Genomic DNA, 25,990 nt, shown 5'->3' with positions numbered 1-25,990 from the left:
ACAGACGTTTCCCAGGTGGCATCAAGAGTCTACACGAAGCATCCAACGAGGCGCTCCACTGGAATGAGTCTTCCGACATTAGTGCGTAGCATGGGCTGTTTGATATTTATGTAGTTTAAGTAGTTGCACATGTGTATTTTTTATTTAAATGTGTATTGGATTTGTTATAATTGATTCATACGATAATAATAATCATAATAACCTAAAGTTGATGCGCAGACAACAATGTGCTCTTTACGGACAAATCCCGTTTCAATACGCAAAATTATACTCGTCGCACACTCGTCTCGGGGAACGCAGAAACTAGTAAAGAAACAGGAAGATACTGGAAAGAGACGAGTTTAGTGATGGTAGGTGATTAATGGAGGACACGTCGCTTTTAATCAGCACATGCAACTTCACATTTTTGTTCGTGGTCGTAAAGTAAAGAAATGTGTGACTGGTGCCACATTTGCAATTATTTGGAGCTGCAGTTGGCCTAGACGTTTTCTGACCGTACGGTAAAACCCATCTACTCCGAGATGCATAGCTAGGTGAATTTTTCACAGTTGGAGGAACCCATTTCATGAACTCGCTAGCGAGATCTAGGGATCTGTCAGTAAATTTGGTGTGGCTGGTCCCGGCGGAGGTTCGAGTCCTCCCTCGGGCATGGGTGTGTGCGTTTGTCCTTAGGATAATTTAGGTTAAGTAGTGTGTAAGCTTAGGGACTGATGACCTTAGTAGTTAAGTCCCATACGATTTCACACACATTTGAACATTTTTTAATAAATTTGGATCGTACTACTAGAAGCCAGTCACACGTTCCATACAGGTGCAAAAGATTCCAAGTTTTCCCACGTAGTAATGTCTCATACAGCGCAACCACCACCACAGGCGTGCACCACGGACAGTATATGTTACTGATGCATAACTGTCGTCCGACTGAAGCCAAACACGCCCTTAGTGATCTTATAACTGTGCAGAGGATGTGTATTAAAGGCGTAAATAAAATGCGTGACCGCCTTTAAAGTAAAGTCCGATGGCTTCATATGAGTCTAGGGGGCTGCCACACATCCGTCACATCATCCGGTTACAGTCCTGATGTTTACTGGAAATTAATTAAATTACAGGCACGATTGGACTGGAAGAAAATAATTGTCCATAATACCGGAATGGTTATAGTTTGCTAAATACATCATTTATTAGTAACGTTTGCACGAACTGGGAGTGCAACAACAATTGTCAACAAATGGTTCAAATGGCTCTGAGCACTATGAGACTCAACATCTGAGGTCATGAGTCTTCTAGAACTTAGAACTACTTAAACCTAACTAACCTAAGGACATCACACGTATCCATACCCGAGGCAGGATTCGAACCTGCGACCGTAGCAGTCACGCGGTTCCAGACTGAAGTGCCTAGAACCGCACGGCTATCACGGCCGGCCAATTGTCAACGGTTCAGCATTAGAGCTATATTTGCGGTTCTTTGAAAATGAGCTGAAGTTCTAATCACTCGAAGTTTTCCATGAAATAATCACAAGTCAATTAAGTGCACTGAGGAAAATACTACGCGTCCGCAAACACGTGCGAGGATTTACTAAGTCTTGAACAACGCGCTTCAGCCAGAGTTAGAGTCCGTACAACATAATGCAGAAATTTTCACTAAGTTTGCGAACACATTTAGAAATTTTAAAAGTCCCTAGATCTATCGCATGAACTTTTCAGACACCCTTACAACTGACCGATATGCCATAAAATTCAGCGGGATATCGAAGATCCTTTTTCGTCGAACACGCACACAAGGCTGTCCCGAACGAAATGGCTGCATCGCTTAAAAATCCGTCAGCCTTTCAAAATCATTCCGCCTCCGTAGCACAGTGGTCAGCGTGACTGACTGTCATGCAGAGGACCCGGATTCAATTCCCGGTACTGTTAGGGATGTTTGTTTGGTGGGAGGACTGGAACTGGGTCCATCAACGTCGTGATGCCAGTTAAGGAGCTGTGCGAATGGAAAGTAGCCGATCCAAGGTCCTCAAAGTCGACAACGGTTGAGAGAGCTGTATGCCAACACCATGCCGCTTCATGCAGCGTCCAAATGATGCCATTGGCTGAGGAAGACAAGGCAGTCAGTAGGTCTCGATTGTCCTGTCTGAGGCCAGAAGTAAGGTGATTTGCTCTGATTCTTCAAAAACAAGAAAAATTATTTATTGTATAACTACAACTCAAACTGTATGTCTAAACACGTCACACAATTCGTACTTAGGCGTTGATTTCAACAATTTGTCAATTTAACATAGGTTACTTGCGAAATTTGGGATACAATCTGTCGGCTGTCGCACGCGAACTTTTTCGTGAATAAAGACTATATTAAAACTTAATGCTACCACAAGTGTAATACAGAGTGATTATAATTAAAGTTCCACTTTCAAAACGGGTGTAAAAAAAGAACGACTGCTCGTAATGGCGTCAGATTTTCTACGTCCGAGATCTGCCTATCCCGTACGCGCGCTGTAGTCCTACTGGTGTCAGATATTATCGAACAAGGGGGAAATGTTATGGAAACAAAAAACAGTTAACGAGAATTTTACGACTAGATGGTGCTGTAAGGGGCAGAATATCCAAAATAAAAGACCCAGGATACATGGCTGTTTCTCAGTTTGCCCTGATACGCTCGGCACTGCTGTCTCAATGCAAGAACGGCGCCTGTACGTCAGTAGGTATACAGATGTTCGGGACTCTTAAGGGAATGAAAAGAGGCCTTGGTCCGATGTCTGCCAAGAGCCTGCAGAAAATGATCACGAAATCTGAAAAAAACAGGTCCTTTCAAAGTGCAGTATGACAGAGGCAGGAAAACAATTGATCCGACGTCAATAGAAGATGTGGTCACAGCACTGCAAGGGGGCGAGCGGTGGTCTGCAAACACGCAGTGCACGTGGGATTGCTCAAACTTTGGACGTGCATGAGAGAACGACGAATAAATTTTTACGAAAAATTCTGCAAATTTACAAAATTACCCATGAAACAGATTAACACTGTGTGCCGGACCGAGACTCGAACTCGGGACCTTTGCCTTTCGTGGGCAAGTGCTCTAACGTCTGAGCTACCCAAGCACGACTCAAGCCCCGTCCTCACAGCTGTACTTCTGCCAGTACCTCGCTCCTACCTACCAAGGAAGTTCGGAAGATAGGGGACGAAGTACTGGCAGATGTAAAGCTGTGAGTACGGGGCGTGAGTCGTGCTTGGGCAGCTCAGACGGTAGATCACGGTAACTCAGCGTGTTCGGTCAGAGGGCCGCTCGCCCTCTGTAATAAAAAAACTGAGCAAAGGAATCAACGGTCAACTTGAACGTATGTATTGTGAGTATGTATTATGACGTCCGCCCAGACCATACGCAACGAACAATACCGAACAAAATGAATAAAAAAAAAAGACGGCAAAACACTTGCCCACTAACGGCAAAGGTCCCGAATTCGAGTCTCGGTCCGGCACACAGTTTTAATCTGCCAAGAAGTTTCATATCAGCGCACACTCCGCTGCAGAGTGAAAATCTCTTTCTAAAATTACCCATGGCCATCGGTTGCTTCATGCTGACCTCCCAGTAAAACAAACGTTTAATCGCATGGAAGTGGACAATGAATGGCAATGGAACATTCTGTAGACAGAAGAAGCCCATTTCCAGTCTCAAGAACACGTCAATACACAGATTTGCAGAGGACGGACAACGGAAAATCCGTTCGCACATCAACAGGTACCGCTACATTCTGCAAAGGTAAGTACTACATATGTGGTGCAGTTTGACGATGTCGTTTATCGCAGGACCACAATGTCTCGAGAAGATTGCTCCTGGGGGTGCCGTTAGCTGCACCGTCACTGATAAACGCGATGAGCGTCTTTAGCGCACCAACGCCGTTCCGAACCTTCAACAGCGTGGATGTGTGAGTAGGATTATTCTACTGCAAGATGAGACTCCTCCGAACATGGCACAGCCAGTGAAGCTGCTGCTGCAGTGGCACTTTTAGAAATGCTACAGTTATCAGCCGTCATTTCCCTACAGCAGTGGTTCCCAACCTTTACAAGACCATTACCACTGAGTGGAATGAGGTATTACGTAGCTACCTCACTACCATGAATATTAGCACCCACTGAACTTCAGAATGAAAAGAATTTTATATGAAAACTTCAGATTTTAAAATGACGAAAGATAATGGTATTTTGTTTTGTAGGCGTTTTATTAAACTAAGAACTAATAAGTCAATGAGACAGATGGTACTTGGTTCAAATGGCTCTGAGCACTATGGGACTTAACATCTATGGTCATCAGTCCCCTAGAACTTAGAACTACTTAAACCTAACTAACCTAAGGACATCACACACATCCATGCCCGAGGCAGGATTCGAACCTACGACCGTAGCGGTCACACGGTTCCCGACTGAAGTGCCTAGAACCGCACGGCCACAACAGCCGGCGACAGATGGTAATGCCGGCCGTTGTCGCCGAGCGGTTCTAGGCGCTTCAGTCCGGAACCGCGCTGCTGCTGCGGCCGCAGGTGTCGAATCCTGCCTCGGGCATGGACGTGTGTGATGTCCTTAGGTTAGTTAGGTTTAAGTAGGTCTAAGTCTAGGGGATTGATGACCTCAGATGTTAAGTCCCATAATGCTCAGAGCCATTTGGACCAGATGGTACTGTTTGTTTCTAACAATATTTTTTCATAGAATGATGGAGGAATTCTCAGTGCATCGCGAGTGCTACCTACAACTCCTTCTCAGAAAGTGTGTGTACTATACTTATTGTTTGTAAATTACATAATTTCTGGATTAATTAGGCTTTTTACTTCTGTGTTGGCAGATGGTAGATACTAGAAGACTTCAGGCTGCCGACGTTTTGTGTCTGACCACCGCCACTAATAGTAATTATTATTATCATTACATTTAGATTCTACAGCAGTGTAGTAGCCATTACATAATTACTGGTTAGTTCTGCTGTGAATTAGTTTGTTTATTTGTTGCGAAGTGAATAATGAAGCAATTTCTGGTCCATTGTGAGAACTATCTGCATCTCTGAGAAGGAATTTTCATGAGATATTTAAACATATGTGATGTATGTGTCTCCAGTTTACTATCCTATGTACGTGATACAAAGAACAAAGCGTGTGTGTACAGCGTTGACTATGTGAAGAAGATGATGTTCACACATTCGTTTCATAATCTGTGACTTCCACCATATTGTTTCGCACGATAATTATAGTATTTAAAATATATAATTACACTCCTGGAAATGGAAAAAAGAACACATTGACACCGGTGTGTCAGACCCACCATACTTGCTCCGGACACTGCGAGAGGGCTGTACAAGCAATGATCACACGCACGGCACAGCGGACACACCAGGAACCGCGGTGTTGGCCGTCGAATGGCGCTAGCTGCGCAGCATTTGTGCACCGCCGCCGTCAGTGTCACCCAGTTTGCCGTGGCATACGGAGCTCCATCGCAGTCTTTAACACTGGTAGCATGCCGCGACAGCGTGGACGTGAACCGTATGTGCAGTTGACGGACTTTGAGCGAGGGCGTATAGTGGGCATGCGGGAGGCCGGGTGGACGTACCGCCGAATTGCTCAACACGTGCGGCGTGAGGTCTCCACAGTACATCGATGTTGTCGCCAGTGGTCGGCGGAAGGTGCACGTGCCCGTCGACCTGGGACCGGACCGCAGCGACGCACGGATGCACGCCAAGACCGTAGGATCCTACGCAGTGCCGTAGGGGACCGCACCGCCACTTCCCAGCAAATTAAGGACACTGTTGCTCCTGGGGTATCGGCGAGGACCATTCGCAACCGTCTCCATGAAGCTGGGCTACGGTCCCGCACACCGTTAGGCCGTCTTCCGCTCACGCCCCAACATCGTGCAGCCCACCTCCAGTGGTGTCGCGACAGGCGTGAATGGAGGGACGAATGGAGACGTGTCGTCTTCAGCGATGAGAGTCGCTTCTGCCTTGGTGCCAATGATGGTCGTATGCGTGTTTGGCGCCGTGCAGGTGAGCGCCACAATCAGGACTGCATACGACCGAGGCACACAGGGCCAACACCCGGCATCATGGTGTGGGGAGCGATCTCCTACACTGGCCGTACACCACTGGTGATCGTCGAGGGGACACTGAATAGTGCACGGTACATCCAAACCGTCATCGAACCCATCGTTCTACCATTCCTAGACCGGCAAGGGAACTTGCTGTTCCAACAGGACAATGCACGTCCGCATGTATCCCGTGCCACCCAACGTGCTCTAGAAGGTGTAAGTCAACTACCCTGGCCAGCAAGATCTCCGGATCTGTCCCCCATTGAGCATGTTTGGGACCGGATGAAGCGTCGTCTCACGCGGTCTGCACGTCCAGCACGAACGCTGGTCCAACTGAGGCGCCAGGTGGAAATGGCATGGCAAGCCGTTCCACAGGACTACATCCAGCATCTCTACGATCGTTTCCATGGGAGAATAGCAGCCTGCATTGCTGCGAAAGGTGGATATACACTGTACTAGTGCCGACATTGTGCATGCTCTGTTGCCTGTGTCTATGTGCCTGTGGTTCTGTCAGTGTGATCATGTGATGTATCTGACCCCAGGAATGTGTCAATAAAGTTTCCCCTTCCTGGGACAATGAATTCACGGTGTTCTTATTTCAATTTCCAGGAGTGTATTTCTAACTAATGTAATCATTATTGTAGTCTTACGAAATAGCAATAACAGTAACAATCTTTTAAAAATAACTTAGTTTCGTCACCGAAACACAATCGAACGCTTTGGTTTTACCCTTCAGAAAATTACTTTTTAGCCCTCATGTTGGAACCACTGGTCTACAGTCTGGCCGTGCTGATTAGCTGATCGTAATCCGTGTGACTTCTGGCTGTCAGCTTATCAGAAAAATGTTACGTTCAGTACTCCTGTTAGAAACATAGCTGAACTGTAGGACTGCATTGCGCAGTGCATTCTGAACGTGACTTGGTTCAAATAGCTCTAAGCACTATGGGACTTAACATCTGAAGTCATCAGTCCCCTAGACTTAGAACTACTTAAGCCTAACTAACTTAAGGACATCACACACATCCATGCACGAGGCAGTATTCGAACCTGCGACCGTAGCAGCGGCGTAGTTCCGGACTAGAGTGCCTAGAACCGCTCGACCACAGCGGCCGGCGAACGTGACTTCTGAGACACTCCGATCTGTTGTGGAACAATCGATGTTCTCTCAACCAATTAAGGACGGGAAGTGTATAGAATGGCAGCACAAACAGTCAACCTGACAACTTACATGGGCAAGAATAATTGTATGGCACAAACACACGCCCATACTGAATCTTCCCAAATATCAAAGCCAGGCAGAATCGTCCTAGGAAACCAGCCACATATTTATCACTGTAATTACGATTTCAACTGGTGGCAGAAAACGAAGGGCAGCATATTGAAAATGTTTTGTATCAGACCCGCGACAGTTATAAATCGATTTCATTGTTGCTTTTTATGCGGTTTTCGGTCTCAGGACAATCAAAAACTATTAAACTATTAAAAATTATTGTTACCTCTAATAAACCATTTAAACCCAACAAAATTATATATCTACAGATAGTTATGATGATTTACTATCGGATGCTGCCGTTAAAATCTTATTATTTTTTTAATTTAAATTTACTTAAATTAGTTTTTAATTTCCAGAAAACATCATACCGGCTTATTATTCAAATTGAATTTAGTTAGTAAAAAGTATGATACTGTTTCTCTACAGCGATTTGTTGTCGCAGAGTGGCCAGTTTGAGAAGCAGAAGACGCTATAAAAAGCGACCGATGTATTCGACGTATACCAGTGTATTATGCAGTCGTCCACTCCATTATTAATACCTGCACACGGTGCTTTCCTAGGCTATCATCCATCTTTCCCTGTCTCCTAGAGCTGTATTGCTGGTCTGTTTTTCCTTAATGCTGATACCGGTTTTGATACATTCCGCTTTCTGCATCCAACACGTGGAGCCATTTGAAATACTGTTCACGGAACGGTGGAGGAACTTATGCGTCATTTCACTCGGAGCCTCGGAGTAGCTTCGGTTAGATACTAGGAGAGAGAATTTCGAACAGCTTTCCTCCATGGTTTCTGGCTAGCACCACTTAGTTGAATCCTATATACAGGATGAGGAATCCATTTCTCTTTAAATACTTTTTGATGCGCTAAAGATATTGATAATCTGTTTTTACTTTCACCAATAGTTACTATGCCTTCGTAAAACAACAAACAGCATTTTATCGCAACCTTATTACACATCGAGATGAAGGCATCAAATTTGCTTTTTTTTTTTCCAAATGAAACAACGCGGCTTTTTAGCTTCCGAACAGTAGTTCTAGATCATTTCTGCTAATTTTTATGCATTATTCGTCAATTAACATTGTCAGCTATTTCTTCATTACTAAAAGCCATTGAAGACCGAAAAATCATTTACGAATTTGTAAAGGAACGACATAAGATATTTTACGAGAACCATTAATTTACTACTGGCCATTAAATTTGCTACACCACGAAGATGACGTGCTACAGACGCGAAATTTAACCGACAGGACGAAGATGCTGTGATATGCAAATGATTAGCTTTTCAGAGCATTCACACAAGGTTGGCGCTGGTGGCGACACCTACAACGTGCTGACGTGAGGAAAGTTTCCAACCGATTTCTCATACACAAACAGCAGTTGACCGGCCTTGCCTGGTGAAACGTTGTTGTGATGCCTCGTGTGAGGAGGAGAAATTGTAAGTAGGCTGTTTAGGTTTTTATATTGGTAACGACTTGTAGCGCTCTGTATGAAAATCACTGGCTGTGCTGTGTGCAGTCTGTGGCTAGTTTGCATTGTTGTCTGCCATTGTAGTGTTGGGCAGCTGGATGTTAACAGCGCGTAGCGTGGCGCACTTGGAGGTGAGCCGCCAGCAGTGGTGGATGTGGGGAGAGAAATGGCGGAGTTTTGAAATTTGTAAGACTGGATGTCATGAACTGCTATGTATATTATGAGTTTTCAACACTATTAAGGTAAATACATTGTTTGTTCTCTATTAAAATCTTTCATTTGCTAACTAAGCCTATCAGTAGTTAGTGCCTTCCGTAGTTTGAATCTTTTATTTAGCTGGCAGTAGTGGCGCTCGCTGTATTGCAGTAGTTCGAGTAACGAAGATTTTTGTGAGTTAAGTGATTTGTGAAAGGTATAGGTTAATGTTAGTCAGGGCCATTCTTTTGTAGGGATTTTTGAAAGTCAGATTGCGTTGAGCTAAAAATACTGTGTGTCAGTTTAAACACAGTCATGTATAAATTTTCTAAGGGGACGTTTCATAAAATGCTTACCATCACGTTTCCGACTTTGATAAAGGTCGGATTGTAGCCTATCGCGATTGCGGTTTATCGTATCGCGACATTGCTGCTCGCGTTGGTCGAGATCCAATAACTTAGCAGAATATGGAATCGGTGGGTTCAGGAGGGTAATGCGGAACGCCGTGCTGGGTCCCAACGGCCTCGTATCACTAGCAGTCGAGATGACAGGCATCTTATCCCCATGGCTGTAATGGATCGTGCAGCTGTCTCTCGATCCCTGAGTCAACAGATGGGAACGTTTGCAAGACAACCATCTGCAGGAACAGTTCGACGACGTTTGCAGCAGCATGGACTATCAGCTCGGAGACCATGGCTGCGGTTACCCTTGACGCTGCATCACAGACATGAGCGCCTGAGATGGTGTACTCAACGACGAACCTGGGTGCACGAATGGCAAAACGTCATGTTTACGGATGAATCCAGGTTCTGTTTACAGCATCATGATGGTCGCACCCGTGTTTGGCGACATCGCGGTGAACGCACATTGGAAGCGTGTATTCGTCATCGCCATACTGGCGTATCACCCGGCGTGATGGTATGGGGTGCCATTGGTTACACGTCTCTGTCACCTCGTGTTCGCATTGACGGCAGTTTGAACAGTGGACGTTACATTTCAGATGTGTTACGACCCGTGGCTCTACCCTTCATTCGATCCCTGCGAAACCCTACATTTTAGCAGGATAATGCACGACCGCATGTTGCAGGTCCTGTACGGGCCTTTCTGGATACAGAAAATGTTCAACTGCTGCCCTGGCCAGCACATTCTCCAGATCTCTCACCAATTGAAAACGCCTGGTCAATGGTCGCACCCAAACTGCGTGAAAATGTAATCAAATTTTAAGTTCTAGTATAATATATTTGTCCAATGAACAGCCATTTATCATCTGCATCTTCTTGGTGTAGCAATTTTAATGGCCAGTTATGTAAATCAACTTCGGCATACGTCACCTTCAAAAGGACAATACACAATCGAGAACCTCCTCTCAGAGCGAAGAATTTTATTATAGAGAGAAACATGAAATTCCTTGTGGTACGTATTAAATACGAACACATGGAAAAAATAGTTTTAAATATTTTGTCGTACATAATTTCTTCCTAGACCAAGATACGAAATATTTATATCTCTGAATCTCTCTCTCTCTCTCTCTCTCTCTCTCTATCACACACACACACACACACACACAAAGTCTACCGACAATTCTACTAAGATTTTTCAGGGATGCTTTGTATTTTAGTATAAAGGACACATGGTTGCCGACTGCTCGTTGCAGAGTAATAATAATGTAATTACAATTTATCGGGTTCGTTTCCCACATTGCTTTTGTTTCAGTGAAAACACGTTCACAACATCCAAAAAGACTGCAATATGCCATCACCAAAACGCACAACACAACACACAGGGTAGTGTAATAACTTTCAGATGCAAAAGTATTGAGATGTAGTTGCTATTGCTGCGGGAACAGCTCAGCATAGCGTCGTTCTGCCGCTCTTGCAGAGCATATCGGCCAATTCTTCACCAGCAGATCTACCCATACCGTTGTGTACAACTAACGCTGCTAGACGAACAAACCCGAGACAGAACCGCACAGTACCGAAAGCAACATTTATGGCGAAGAGTAAGGCTGACATTACTGTTGACAACAAGCACTGAGTGATTTGAAAAAGTTTTTCCCAGTCAACATACACATCGCATACAGCCGCCGGCCGCTGTGGCTGAGCTGTTCCAGGCGCTTCTGTCCGGAACCGCGCTGTTGCTACGGTCACAGGTTCGAATCCTGCCTCGGGCATGGATGTGTGTGATTTTCTTAGGTTAGTTAGGCTTAAGTAGCTCTAGGTGTAGGGGACTGATGACCTCAGATGTTAAGTCCCATAGGGCTAAGAGCCATTTGAACCATGTTGACCGTTGAATACTAATAACACAACGAAAATTCGAAACTATAATGTGATGCTAATTCTATGACTGCTTCTCTTCATTGTAATATTCTTTCATCGTATCTTCGTTCACAGACGGGTTTGAATAATTCTCAATCACTAGTTTCATTTGGCTCAAATCTCTGTCTGCCCGTCGAGATTTAGGTTCTGCAACGTTTCGCTTACTAATTATGGTACATGTGACATCGATTTTTTCATGGCCGTACATATTTATCTTATATAACTAAGTCGACACGTATAATTCACAAGCTTTCTTACAGTGTTAGGCGGAGGCTACTTCGTGGCATTGTTAGCCATTCCCACTGCTGTTTCGTTTGCATATGAAATACGAAAAAAATGACTATCTACATGCATCTGCGCGTGATGTACTCTCTGATTGTCATGCGAAGTATATCAAAGAGACAGTAGACCTGTAAAGCTGTCTATTTCCAATACCAATTGTCTCAGCTTACACAACAGGATTTCACGTGAACAACGACTGCTATCATCTAACGATTCGCACTCAAGTTTCCTACACCTCTCTGAAACACTTCAGATATGCTAAGATGTTGAAATCTTAGCACTGTGTCTCTGAATGTCGTAGATTTCAACTGTTACTCCTGCTTCATTGAAGGCTCCAAACATTGGAGAGATACTCTTCAATGCTATGACCTTCTATGCGTTTTCTTTACAGGAAGCATTGCCTTTACCCTTGCTCCGTCCACTATTATCCAAGTCTACTATTCGTCAACTCAAAAACTAATTTCTTGAAACCTTTCCATTTTATATTGACTTGTAATAGTACCCACAGCTTTATAAACGATGTGGCATGCTTCCTCATTTTACCACTAATCCTGTAACCGGAAACTGTCGGATTTTCTAGTTTATTTTTTCTTGTTACATTCATTCATATTTTAAGGAAAGCTCCTAACAGTCCAGCTGATGGAAACACTGTCCGAGCCATTTTGCGTCTTCTTTAAAGTCAAGCACCGATTATAATTTCCTACAGACAACAGCTTCGCCAGTGAACAATCTGAGTAAGTCAGTCTTATCTCGAATTAGTTCAGTTTGTGTTTCTCTATTTTAACACGAGCCGAATAGAACTTATCACTTCAGGAACAGTTGTAGGCAATGACAGTGGTTATTGGAAACTGATATGAGTAAAACATCAAAGCAACAAGTTTAACGAGTGTCGAGTCTAGATGAAGAGTTCATGCTGTGTTAAAAGAGACTTAAGGTGCTGAAGACAAACGAGAATCTGAAATGAATTCATGCCGTGCTAAGAAATAATTTCGAACATAACGTCTCAGATATGGGGTGGGAACCAACTACACTCCTGGAAATGGAAAAAAGAACACATTGACACCGGTGTGTCAGACCCACCATACTTGCTCCGGACACTGCGAGAGGGCTGTACAAGCAATGATCACACGCACGGCACAGCGGACACACCAGGAACCGCGGTGTTGGCCGTCGAATGGCGCTAGCTGCGCAGCATTTGTGCACCGCCGCCGTCAGTGTCAGCCAGTTTGCCGTGGCATACAGAGCTCCATCGCAGTCTTTAACACTCGTAGCATGCCGCGACAGCGTGGACGTGAACCGTATGTGCAGTTGACGGACTTTGAGCGAGGGCGTATAGTGCGCATGCGGGAGGCCGGGTGGACGTACCGCCGAATTGCTCAACACGTGGGGCGTGAGGTCTCCACAGTACATCGATGTTGTCGCCAGTGGTCGGCGGAAGGTGCACGTGCCCGTCGACCTGGGACCGGACCGCAGCGACGCACGGATGCACGCCAAGACCGTAGGATCCTACGCAGTGCCGTAGGGGACCGCACCGCCACTTCCCAGCAAATTAGGGACACTGTTGCTCCTGGGGTATCGGCGAGAACCATTCGCAACCGTCTCCATGAAGCTGGGCTACGGTCCCGCACACCGTTAGGCCGTCTTCCGCTCACGCCCCAACATCGTGCAGCCCACCTCCAGTGGTGTCGCGACAGGCGTGAATGGAGGGACGAATGGAGACGTGTCGTCTTCAGCGATGAGAGTCGCTTCTGCCTTGGTGCCAATGATGGTCGTATGCGTGTTTGGCGCCGTGCAGGTGAGCGCCACAATCAGGACTGCATACGACCGAGGCACACAGGGCCAACACCCGGCATCATGGTGTGGGGAGCGATCTCCTACACTGGCCGTACACCACTGGTGATCGTCGAGGGGACACTGAATAGTGCACGGTACATCCAAACCGTCATCGAACCCATCGTTCTACCATTCCTAGACCGGCAAGGGAACTTGCTGTTCCAACAGGACAATGCACGTCCGCATGTATCCCGTGCCACCCAACGTGCTCTAGAAGGTGTAAGTCAACTACCCTGGCCAGCAAGATCTCCGGATCTGTCCCCCATTGAGCATGTTTGGGACTGGATGAAGCGTTGTCTCACGCGGTCTGCACGTCCAGCACGAACGCTGGTCCAACTGAGGCGCCAGGTGGAAATGGCATGGCAAGCCGTTCCACAGGACTACATCCAGCATCTCTACGATCGTCTCCATGGGGGAATAGCAGCCTGCATTGCTGCGAAAGGTGGATATACACTGTACTAGTGCCGACATTGTGCATGCTCTGTTGCCTGTGTCTATGTGCCTGTGGTTCTGTCAGTGTGATCATGTGATGTATCTGACCCCAGGAATGTGTCAATAAAGTTTCCCCTTCCTGGGACAATGAATTCACGGTGTTCTTATTTCAATTTCCAGAAGTGTATATGATTAGTTTAACGGCAAACGTAATCATTGATAGCTGAGTGGATTTTCACAAGTCGGAGAGTAATAACGACATGGAAATCAGAGCTGATGTTCGTCCACTTGTCCAACGTAATGCTAACCTATCTAAAAAAACAACAGCAAGAAAGGCTTGTCAAATGAATGACACGGGGTATTGGCACGTTTCCGTCCCACGTGGCAATACTCGTAGCAACAGTGAATAACGATATTTATGAATTGGTTCTGGTATTCTTGTCAAATGTTCGTATTGAATTATAGTCGATGAGTTATTTAGTTAGTTAATGCGTGTCAGCCTTACCAGATTCACAATAAACGTTTTAATGCGGAGCATGCCAATTGAACAGGTATCTTAAAAAAATAATACTTGTATGGGTACATTCTGGCTAGTTACGGATTTTCCTGTACTAATGATTATTCATTACCATTCAGGAATTGGTCTGTGGTATAGAAGGAGTTGTTAAAACACTCTTGCTGTCTGTCAGACGTTTTATTCCAGTTGGTAGATCATCAAAGAGTTTTATAGCTATATATTTCACGGCGTTCTGTGCCAGAGTTAGAGCAATTAATGGGTAATTACGTTCTTTGAACAATGAATACTTTCAATGTAAGTGAGGAATCACTTCAGGATATTATTCAATAAGACAACAGGGAATGAAAGTGTACAAAATACACTCCTGGAAATTGAAATAAGAACACCGTGAATTCATTGTCCCAGGAAGGGGAAACTTTATTGACACATTCCTGGGGTCAGATACATCACATGATCACACTGACAGAACCACAGGCACATAGACACAGGCAACAGAGCATGCACAATGTCGGCACTAGTACAGTGTATATCCACCTTTCGCAGCAATGCAGGCTGCTATTCTCCCATGGAGACGATCGTAGAGATGCTGGATGTAGTCCTGTGGAACGGCTTGCCACGCCATTTCCACCTGGCGCCTCAGTTGGACCAACGTTCGTGCTGGACGTGCAGACCGCGTGAGACGACGCTTCATCCAGTCCCAAACATGCTCAATGGGGGACAGATCCGGAGATCTTGCTGGCCAGGGTAGTTGACTTACACCTTCTAGAGCACGTTGGGTGGCACGGGATACATGCGGACGTGCATTGTCCTGTTGGAACAGCAAGTTCCCTTGCCAGTCTAGGAATGGTAGAACGATGGGTTCGATGACGGTTTGGATGTACCGTGCACTATTCAGTGCCCCTCGACGATCACCAGTGGTGTACGGCCAGTGTAGGAGATCGCTCCCCACACCATGATGCCGGGTGTTGGCCCTGTGTGCCTCGGTCGTATGCAGTCCTGATTGTGGCGCTCACCTGCACGGCGCCAAACACGCATACGACCATCATTGGCACCAAGGCAGAAGCGACTCTCATCGCTGAAGACGACACGTCTCCATTCGTCCCTCCATTCACGCCTGTCGCGACACCACTGGAGGCGGGCTGCACGATGTTGGGGCGTGAGCGGAAGACGGCCTAACGGTGTGCGGGACCGTAGCCCAGCTTCATGGAGACGGTTGCGAATGGTCCTCGCCGATACCCCAGGAGCAACAGTGTCCTTAATTTGCTGGGAAGTGGCGGTGCGGTCCCCTACGGCACTGCGTAGGATCCTACGGTCTTGGCGTGCATCCGTGCGTCGCTGCGGTCCGGTCCCAGGTCGACGGGCACGTGCACCTTCCGCCGACCACTGGCGACAACATCGATGTACTGTGGAGACCTCACGCCCCACGTGTTGAGCAATTCGGCGGTACGTCCACCCGGCCTCCCGCATGCGCACTATACGCCCTCGCTCAAAGTCCGTCAACTGCACATACGGTTCACGTCCACGCTGTCGCGGCTTGCTACCAGTGTTAAAGACTGCGATGGAGCTCCGTATGCCACGGCAAACTGGCTGACACTGACGGCGGCGGTGCACAAATGCTGCGCAGCTAGCGCCATTCGACGGCCAACACCGCGGTTCCTGGTGTGTCCGCTGTGCCGTGCGTGTAATCATTGCTTGTACAGCCCTCTCGCAGTGTCTGGAGCAAGTATGGTGGGTCTGACACACCGGTGTCAATGTGTTCTTTTTTCCATTTCCAAGAGTGTATATTAACTTACTGACTTCTTTAGGCTCAAAGTTGACAGTTGTCCTTATGACAAAAGTAGCCGAACCTGAACGCTTTAGCAGGTCTACTATATGGTTTTTCCATTTTAAGTTTTCATCAATATGCACAGCTAAGAACTTAGTACTTTCTACCCTATTATTTCTTCTTGGTATTCTAGTTTAATATAAGGTGAGATATTTTTGATAGTACAGAACTCTGTGAATTGTATTTTTTTAAAGTTTAAAGCCAGTTTGTGAATATACATGAATTTGCAAAACGACCTTAAGTCCTTAGAGGTAAATTTTGAAAAACAACAAAAGCCAGTTTATTATCTTCCTGAAGTGAATAGTGCACTAACTTATTGTACAATGTGATACAAAACAACTGTCATTAAAGAAACATAGCATTATACCTTCTTCATGTTCAAATTTTGTTTCTAGAAAAACAAATCTTTTCTTTTGTTTATTGAAAAATACATTTACAGTACAGAGAACAGTAAATCATCAAAGGGCATAAACATAAAGAAGAAACTTTCCATAATGGAATTGCAGTTTTACTCATTTGTCTTTGTTCTCTAAGCTGCAATTTTTTCATAATATCCTTTGGATTCAACATTGTCGGGAATGTAATTGAGCATTTTGCGAATATCTTTAATTTTTTTTCATTCAGTGGACACGTATCATTTGGATAAACATGTCTGGTTAATAGTTCTGGGCTACGTGGATATGTTGGCCTGAGGGTGAAAGAATGTTGAATTATTCCAGCTATGAACTGCTTTGTCACAACTATTCCGATCTGTTCAGCAGATAATCAGATTTCCTTAAAAGTTGGAACAGTACACTCCTTTTTCTCCCTAGGAACGCCCTTAGCAGAAGTCTATGGAACTGACCTTTTTTTGTAATAATGTGGCCACTAGTTATTGTAATTATAAACATCTTCACTTTCAATGATAGTAAATGTAAAGTTTCCGTTACCACTAGAGCTACGTGTTCATACACGTCCTTCAGTGTATAGAGTCTGTCCACAGTATCAGTCTTCTTTTCATTACTGCAAAGCCACTATCTGCAGAAAGGAGTGTCCTCTGACAGGGAAAATAAATATGATGTTCAAGCAATGCCTCTGAGCACTTACAACCATTAAAAGCCTGATAAGGGTGTTCTTATTCTGGCCTGGACATCCCTCACAAAACGAAACAGATTTCTTTAGCACTAGATGAAACACAGGTATTTCAATAATGGAGAAAAAAGCTGCATACCTGACAAGCAAAACAACTTAAGTGCTGGACTAATGCTGTTTTGTCGGGTGACACGAATATTTCTTTACTAGAAGTAATGTACAGAAGATGCGCACACGTGGTGTTAAACTTCAAGGTCCTTTTTAAGGGCGTGGGGCAATATCAGGACCACAGGGCGGGTGCTAGAGTGTATCCCACTTGAGTTGTGAAACTTCTGTGTTACGACGCTTGCGATGTGGGGACGTACGTTATCATGAAGTAGCAGCACCCCATGTCGCACGGAACTTGGGGCACTATTCCACTATGTTTGTTTACGTGGGACATGATGACTCATATATATTCTTCATTTTCCGGTGGGTGTCTACCTGTATTTGTCTTTCGGCAGCCAATACAAGAATAAAAGCACGTTAGTACTTTTTGGACGCATTTGATAATAACGTCGCCGTAATTCACGTTCCCGCATTTATCGCACACACGTCGGAAAGACACAAATGCTACGACAATCAATTGCCTACATGTCGGTATTTATATGCCCGCATCAGAGTCTCAAAAATGGTTCAAATGGCTCTAAGCACTATGGGACTTAACATCTGAGGTCATCAGTCCCCTAGATTTAGAACTACTTAAATCTAACTAACCTACGGACATCATACAGCTGCCGGGTGTGGCCGAGCGGTTCTAGGCGCTTCAGTCGGGAACCGAGCGACTGATACGGTCGCAGGTTTGAATCTTGCCTCGGGCATTGATGTGTGTGATGTCCTTAGGTTAGTTAGGTTTACGTAGTTGTAAGTTCTAGGGGACTGATGACCTTAGATGTTAAGTCCTAAAGTGCTCAGAGCCATTTTTTGACATCACACACATCCATGCCCGAGGCAGGATTCGAACCTGCGACCGTAGCAGCAGCGCGGTTCCGGACTGAAGCGCCTAGAACCTCTCGGCTACAAGGGCCGGCTCAGAGTCTCACTAAGTGGCATATACGTTGCAGCAACGCCATCAGGCGAAAAATTTTTGATCGTTCCTTGTGTGTTGTGTGTGTTTTGAATTTTTTATGTTCAGCTTGTTTATTTAAAAACTAGTCTGTTAAAGTATGTATGAAATTAAAATGAAATGAACACCCTTAGCTCCTTACAGGCGTTGACATACGTCAACGGGGACAGATGAAAATGTGTGCCCCGACCGGGACACGAACCCGGGATTTCCTGCTTACATGGCAGATGCCATCGATGACCATGCAGCTCGTCAGAATGAAATTACAATGAAATGAACACCCTTAGTTGCTTACAGGCGTTGACATACGTCAACGGGGACAGATGAAAATGTGTGCCCCGACCGGGACTCGAACCCGGGAGATGTCCGAAAGAACATATACTATCTTAGTACATATATAGTTAAGGCTCGCCGGCCACTTGACCATCTTCTTCTTCTGTGCGAATGCACAAACAGTGTCCGAACCCTTAAGGGAATCGGCAACGCGCCGCGTGTAATGAGTATAATGGGCGGGGGCACTACGAATGTAGTGCGGGACAATACGTAGAGAATGTGGGTTTCGCGGGAGGCGTGCCAGAGATAAATCCCTGCAGTCGCGCTATCCTCTGTGTCCTCGGTGGCTCAGATAGCCGGCACGGTCAGAGGGTCAGAGGGTTAGCTGCCCTCTGTAATACAAAAAAACTGAGTTAATCGATCAACAAAGAACTTAAACGGATGTCTTACGACGTCCGCCCCGAGCAGATGCAACGAACAAAAGCGAACAAAATGAAATTAAAAAAAAAAAAGGGAGATGGGTAGAGCGTCTGCCGTCTAAGGAGGAGATACAGGGTTCGAGTCCCGGTCGGGGCACAAATTTTCATCTCTTCCCGTTGACGTATGTCAACGCCTGTAAGCAGCTAAGGATGTTCATTTCATTGTAATGTTAACGTATGAGGCAGAGACTTTTGCCCACTGTCATTATTAAGGTGTTAAGGAAACTTCGTTTGCTGTGTGAATGTTTGTTTGCAGAAATGTTCCTCGACTGAAGCGTCGAGCATTTTTTAACGACTACAGCAGTAGCTTTGCCAGCGTTTAACGTGACGACAAAGGTGAGAAGCAGTGAAGAACTCACCCTCCCTGGCGGCGTCGTCCTGCAGGATGCGGTCGAGGCGCGACTTGGGGATCTTCTGGAAGGCCTCGTCGGAGGGCGCGAGCACGGTGCACGGCTGGTGCGAGCCGCGCAGCCGGTTCACCAGCCCCGACTGCTCCATCGCCTTCGCCAGCTGCCAGAAGCGCCCGTCCTGCCGATCACACATGCTGCACATAGCTTACGCCGCAAGCCACTGTTACGGCCGAGACTGATTATCTTCTGTAAATTCAAGTACTGTGACTGAGAGCGTCACTCTTGTGTTTAGCCAGACTGAAGAAAACATGAGTATCTCTTTACTAAATGCTAATTCATAGTTTGCCTGTGTTCTCGCACTTGACGATTTTCGATGAAATTATTTGAAATGAGTAGCAGGTGAACATTTCTCGCGTCCTTATCGATCTATACAGTCAACAATTGAGAATTACAATGTACACATATCAGCAAGTCCAAATTGTGCTCAACGATTGTAAGTGCCGCCAATTAAGATACCACTATGTGTTAACGAAGTATGTATGAGAATACAAGTTTTCTCGCCGAAATTTAAGCAATGTTTCTACAACATTCCTAGCAGTTATTTCCATGTACCACATGGAGACACCATAGGAAGTGGTTCTTTGTGGGCTCTGCACTACAAACTACCTCTTTCGAGGAACTATCCGGTGCACCAATCGCGTGTTCGGAAATGAGTTTCCCGTCATTGATGGGGATTGTAGTGGAAAAAGCAAGAGTAGCATGCCTCGGCCAGAGAGACATGTCTCCACTATCAGATGAAAGGTTCCGTTTCGGAAACGGATGCGCGTCAAAGGGCTTCGTATAATACATAATGATAGATTTGTGTTGGAAATGCTAAAAATACACTCCTGGAAATGGAAAAAAGAACACATTGACACCGGTGTGTCAGACCCACCATACTTGCTCCGGACACTGCGAGAGGGCTGTACAAGCAATGATCACACGCACGGCACAGCGGACACACCAGGAACCGCGGTGTTGGCCGTCGAATGGCGCTAGCTGCGCAGCATTTGTGCACCGCCGCCGTCAGTGTCAGCCAGTTTGCCGTGGCATACGGAGCTCCATCGCAGTCTTTAACACTCGTAGCATGCCGCGACAGCGTGGACGTGAACCGTATGTGCAGTTGACGGACTTTGAGCGAGGGCGTATAGTGGGCATGCGGGAGGCCGGGTGGACGTACCGCCGAATTGCTCAACACGTGGGGCGTGAGGTCTTCACAGTACATCGATGTTGTCGCCAGTGGTCGGCGGAAGGTGCACGTGCCCGTCGACCTGGGACCGGACCGCAGCGACGCACGGATGCACGCCAAGACCGTAGGATCCTACGCAGTGCCGTAGGGGACCGCACCGCCACTTCCCAGCAAATTAGGGACACTGTTGCTCCTGGGGTATCGGCGAGGACCATTCGCAACCGTCTCCATGAAGCTGGGCTACGGTCCCGCACACCGTTAGGCCGTCTTCCGCTCACGCCCCAACATCGTGCAGCCCGCCTCTAGTGGTGTCGCGACAGGCGTGACTGGAGGGACGAATGGAGACGTGTCGTCTTCAGCGATGAGAGTCGCTTCTGCCTTGGTGCCAATGATGGTCGTATGCGTGTTTGGCGCCGAGCAGGTGAGCGCCACAATCAGGACTGCATACGACCGAGGCACACAGGGCCAACACCCGGCATCATGGTGTGGGGAGCGATCTCCTACACTGGCCGTACACCACTGGTGATCGTCGAGGGGACACTGAATAGTGCACGGTACATCCAAACCGTCATCGAACCCATCGTTCTACCATTCCTAGACCGGCAAGGGAACTTGCTGTTCCAACAGGACAAAGCACGTCCGCATGTATCCCGTGCCACCCAACGTGCTCTAGAAGGTGTAAGTCAACTACCCTGGCCAGCAAGATCTCCGGATCTGTCCCCCATTGAGCATGTTTGGGACTGGATGAAGCGTCGTCTCACGCGGTCTGCACGTCCAGCACGAACGCTGGTCCAACTGAGGCGCCAGGTGGAAATGGCATGGCAAGCCGTTCCACAGGACTACATCCAGCATCTCTACGATCGTCTCCATGGGAGAATAGCAGCCTGCATTGCTGCGAAAGGTGGATATACACTGTACTAGTGCCGACATTGTGCATGCTCTGTTGCCTGTGTCTATGTGCCTGTGGTTCTGTCAGTGTGATCATGTGATGTATCTGACCCCAGGAATGTGTCAATAAAGTTTCCCCTTCCTGGGACAATGAATTCACGGTGTTCTTATTTCAATTTCCAGGAGTGTATTTTCCTCACAAGTTAAGGCTTTTTCTATTAATGTGTTGCGTGTTCTGAAAATAAACGCAATGTGTAGTGCTGTGAAGTGATGCTTCGGCACAGAGCCTGTGCTTTAAGGTGGTTGAACCAAGGTGGTGGCATGTTGGATATATCACGAACTCGTCGTCCACAAAGATGGATTTTAAAGAGAGGGATGTAGGGTTTCGGAAATTTTTAACGATATTTTTGCAGTTAACCTTATATAGTGACCGCCATTATTATTTTATATTTTGAGAGAATGGCTGGAAAGAGAAAATCGTAGTTAACCGCACATTTCGTCGTTCTTAGAGTAAGGTATTTGCTGAAGAACTGTGTTAATCAATAAAACATTGTCTTACAGAGCATTAAAATGACGGTTTTAGTCTGCCTATGATGAGAACTTTCTGAGTCCATGAGTTGTAATTGCTTTGGTGCAACAAAGCGAGAAAGGTTCAGGAGAAAAACTTACGCTGGACACAGGGAAGATTTTCTTTTCTATTAGAAGAAAGTGGCAGAAGTGACTAGAATTTATTTTTAATTCTTTTACAGAGGCCAAGGCTTGTGTGGGACTTGAATGGAGACAAGTAGATATTGATGATTTATTCTACTACATCATCTTCAGAGCTATGCGAAAACAGAAGCCCATAGTGGCATTAAACGGTTTACTGATCAGTGTATTTTTATACTTAGTGTATCCTTTTACTTGCATACTCAAATTTTGTTTTAAATTGGGGTAATCGTTTCAGTTGCATCGGAATTATTGCTTATAGCGCAGTGATTATAACCAGAATAGTTTTTCCGAAGTTCACATGCTAGATATAAAGAGAAGAAACACGAAGGAAGCATTTACTGATATTAGCCAAATACGTATTACTGAAAATAATTTATTTATTTTATCGAAAAACTGGAACATAATCAAACAACCATATCAGTAATGAATTATAGGGAGAAAGAAATTATTGGAATTGAAATTGTAGTGTTCTTAGCGTTGAACTCTGACGTTGAACAGGAATACCCAAGCTATGGCTGGTGTTGGGATTCATCTGTATATAATGCACAAAGAAATCATTTCTCTTTCTATGAGTAATACGGAGTCACACAAAATGGCTAATGTCATAAAATAATTCATTTTACGATAACGTACGGTGGACCTGCTACGAAGCGCTTATATCGCTGATGAGCATGACAAAACATCTACACAAAGAGAATTTTGAAAGCAAACACAGAATTTTTAAGATAAAATCTACTGAGTACTTCAATGAAGCCTAAGTTTTAGGAGTAGGACATTGACTGCAATAAAAAAACAAGGGAGACGAGGCGGTAAATTCCAGTTTCGTAGAAAGCATTCGGCCGCTGACGGATCCATAAACGCCCCCACCCTTGCACTTCCTCGTCCGTCCGCAACCGACGTCCATGCGTGTCTCTCTTCAGGTCTTTAAAGAAGTGAAAATCACACAGTGAAAGATCCGGGCTGTACAGAGGATGTTTCTGTGTTTTCCAACCAAATCGCCGAAACGTTGCCTTCGATTGGCAGCGTGGGGGCGGGCGTTATCGTTCAACAGGATGTTTCCGTTCCACAGCATTCCTGCGTGTTTTGACGTTATGATGTGTGGTAGTCTCTTCAAAGTGTCTTCATAGCGCAGTACATTGATTGTGGTTCCACGTTCGTGGAACTCGATGAGCAGAGGAAGCACCGTGCTGTACGCCCCCACACTGCCAGTCGGACGACGGCTACGTTTCAGCGATTTGGTTGGAAAACACAGTAGTCCTACCTACAGGCCGGATCTTCTGCCGTGTGGTTTTCACATCTTTCTCGACCTGAAGAAAGATATGCATGACTTCGGTTTCGGCTGGACGGGGATGTGCAAGAGTGGGTGTGGTTGTGGATCCGTCAGCGGCCGGCCGCTTTCTACGAAACAGGAACTTATCGCCCCTTCTCCCAGTGGAATATAACGTCTTAACGCGTGTGGTGATTGCATTTTAATGGAACTATTCCATAACCCCGTTGTCGGTTTTCGTGTGATTGCTCTTCTAATTCACACATCAAAAAAAAGTTTTGTTTCACCCCGGTTCCCAGAGCTTCGGAATATAGACGTTGACTGTGGATATTGTATCACAGACACAGTCCCTTTGACTGTTCAGATATGTCACTAAACCTGCCCAAAGATGTAAACAACCGTACATGAGTAGCGCCTATTAGATGGAGGGGGTCCGACAGCCGATCAGTTCCAGTCATTCCACCAGGAAGGGGGAACACGGCTCGTGTTGTCTGTAGTTCAATCATGCCTAGACGGTCAATACCGCGATTCGATCGCGTCCGCATTGTTACTTTGTGCCAGGAAGGGCTCTCAACAAGGGAATTGTCTAGGCGTCTCAGAGTGAACCAAAGCAATGTTGTCCAGACATGGAGGAGATAGAGACAGACAGGAACTGTCGATGACATGCCTCGCTCAGACCGCCCAAGGGCTACTACGGCAGTGGGTGATCGCTAGCTACGGATTATGGCGTGGAGGAACCCTGACATCAACGCCACCATGTTGAATAATACTTTTTGTGCAGCCACAGAACGTCGTTTACGACTGAAACTGTGCGCAATAGGCTGCATGATGTGCAACTTCACTCCCGACGTCCACGGCGAGGTCCATCTTTGCAGTCACGACACCATGCAGCACGGTACAGATGGGCCCAACAATATGACGAATGGGCCACTCAGGATTGGCATCGCGTTCTCTTCACCGATGGGTGTCGCATATGCCTTCAACCAGACAATCGTCGGAGACGCGTTTGGAGGCAACCCGGTCAGGCTGAACGTCTTAGACACACTGTCCAGCGAATGTAGCAAATTGAAGATTCCCTGATGTTTTGGGGTGGCATTATGTGGGGCCGACGTACACGGCTGGTGGTCACGGAAGGCGCCGTAACGGCTGTACGATACGTGAATGCCATCCTCCGATCGACAGTGCAACCATATCGGCAGCATATTGGCGAGGCATTCGTCTTCATGGACAACAATTCGCGCCCCCATCGTGCACATCTTTCTCCAGGATAACGACATGCTCGACTAGAGTGGTCAGCATGTTCTCCAGACATGAACCCTATCGAACATGCCTGGGATAGACTGAAAATGGCTGTTTATGGATGACGTGACCCACTAACCACTCTGAGGGATCTACACCGAATCGCCGTTGAGGCGTGGGACACTCTGGACCAACAGTGCCTTGATGAACTTGTGGATAGTATGCCACGACGAATACAGGCATGCATCAATGCAAGAGGACGTGCTACTGGGTATTAGAGGTATCGGTGTGTACCGCAATCTGGACCACCACTTTTGAAGGTCTCTCTGTATGGTGGTACAACATGCAATGAGTGGTTTTCATGAGCAGTAAAAAGGGCTGAAATGATGTTTATGTTGATCTCTATTCCGATTTTCTGTACAGGTTCCGGAACTCTCAGAACCGAGGTGATGCAAAACTTTTTTTGATGTGTGTATAATACGTGCATTTGTATCAAATCTGCACGGTACGAAGGTGTAGTACTAGTATTCTACATCGGTCTGCGACTATACTACAGCGTTTGTGCCCTTATACAGTCAAGCTGATAATTATTATGTTAAAGGAAAAGTGTTAGGAGGTGAACTTTTCCACTGCTTTGGCTGTTGTTCGTAAAGTATATGGGCAATTAGTAACCGCTTCTCTGCGACCCTTACATTTTGGCAGAATGTGTTTGTTAATAAAGATAACTGACAAGTGTCAGAGTGTTTGCACTACTGGGCATATGTGAAACACTGGCCAGGGCGCAGTATCCTTGAAGGACAGCTGTTGGACGTAAAGCAAAGAATCCTTGTCCTGTCTATAGATTCTGTGACTTTATAAACAAAGAGACTGTGGAAATACAAGTGAATGACAATTTAGTCAACCGGAACAGTGGTTTCCATCTGAGTTACACACGGGATACTGCATATCGCCGATTCGAGACGAGCGTTCCCTGAGAGATATGCATACAGTAGGAGTTACGGAGTGGTGTCATCTGGACTCGACGTCTGGTCCACCTACTACCACATCTCCACCAGACAGGAACACTCACTTTACGAGTCACGTCTATATAAGATGATCTTCCTACATGATTCCGGCATTTTGTCGGAAGGTGTAAAGTAGAAAATTTATCTGAATGTTATTTGAATATGACGCTCTTACTGAGCATT

The 25,990-nt window shown here is 46.0% G+C and overlaps 1 protein-coding gene across 1 annotated transcript in view; it reads right to left on the bottom strand.

Annotated features, from left to right (window-relative positions):
• Positions 1–25,990, bottom strand: part of LOC126248296 (transforming growth factor-beta-induced protein ig-h3-like) — a 414,865-nt gene that overhangs the window by 90,055 nt on the left and 298,820 nt on the right. The window contains exon 7 of the mRNA XM_049949161.1: positions 19,480–19,648. Within this exon, the coding sequence (XP_049805118.1) occupies positions 19,480–19,648 (169 nt within the window). The remainder of the gene's footprint in view (positions 1–19,479; positions 19,649–25,990) is intronic.

The sequence above is a fragment of the Schistocerca nitens genome, chromosome 3, assembly GCF_023898315.1.
Source record: "Schistocerca nitens isolate TAMUIC-IGC-003100 chromosome 3, iqSchNite1.1, whole genome shotgun sequence".
Classification (NCBI taxonomy): domain Eukaryota; kingdom Metazoa; phylum Arthropoda; class Insecta; order Orthoptera; family Acrididae; genus Schistocerca; species Schistocerca nitens.
The sequence above is the reverse complement of the archived record's forward strand: the minus strand, read 5'-3'. Positions and strand labels throughout refer to the sequence as shown.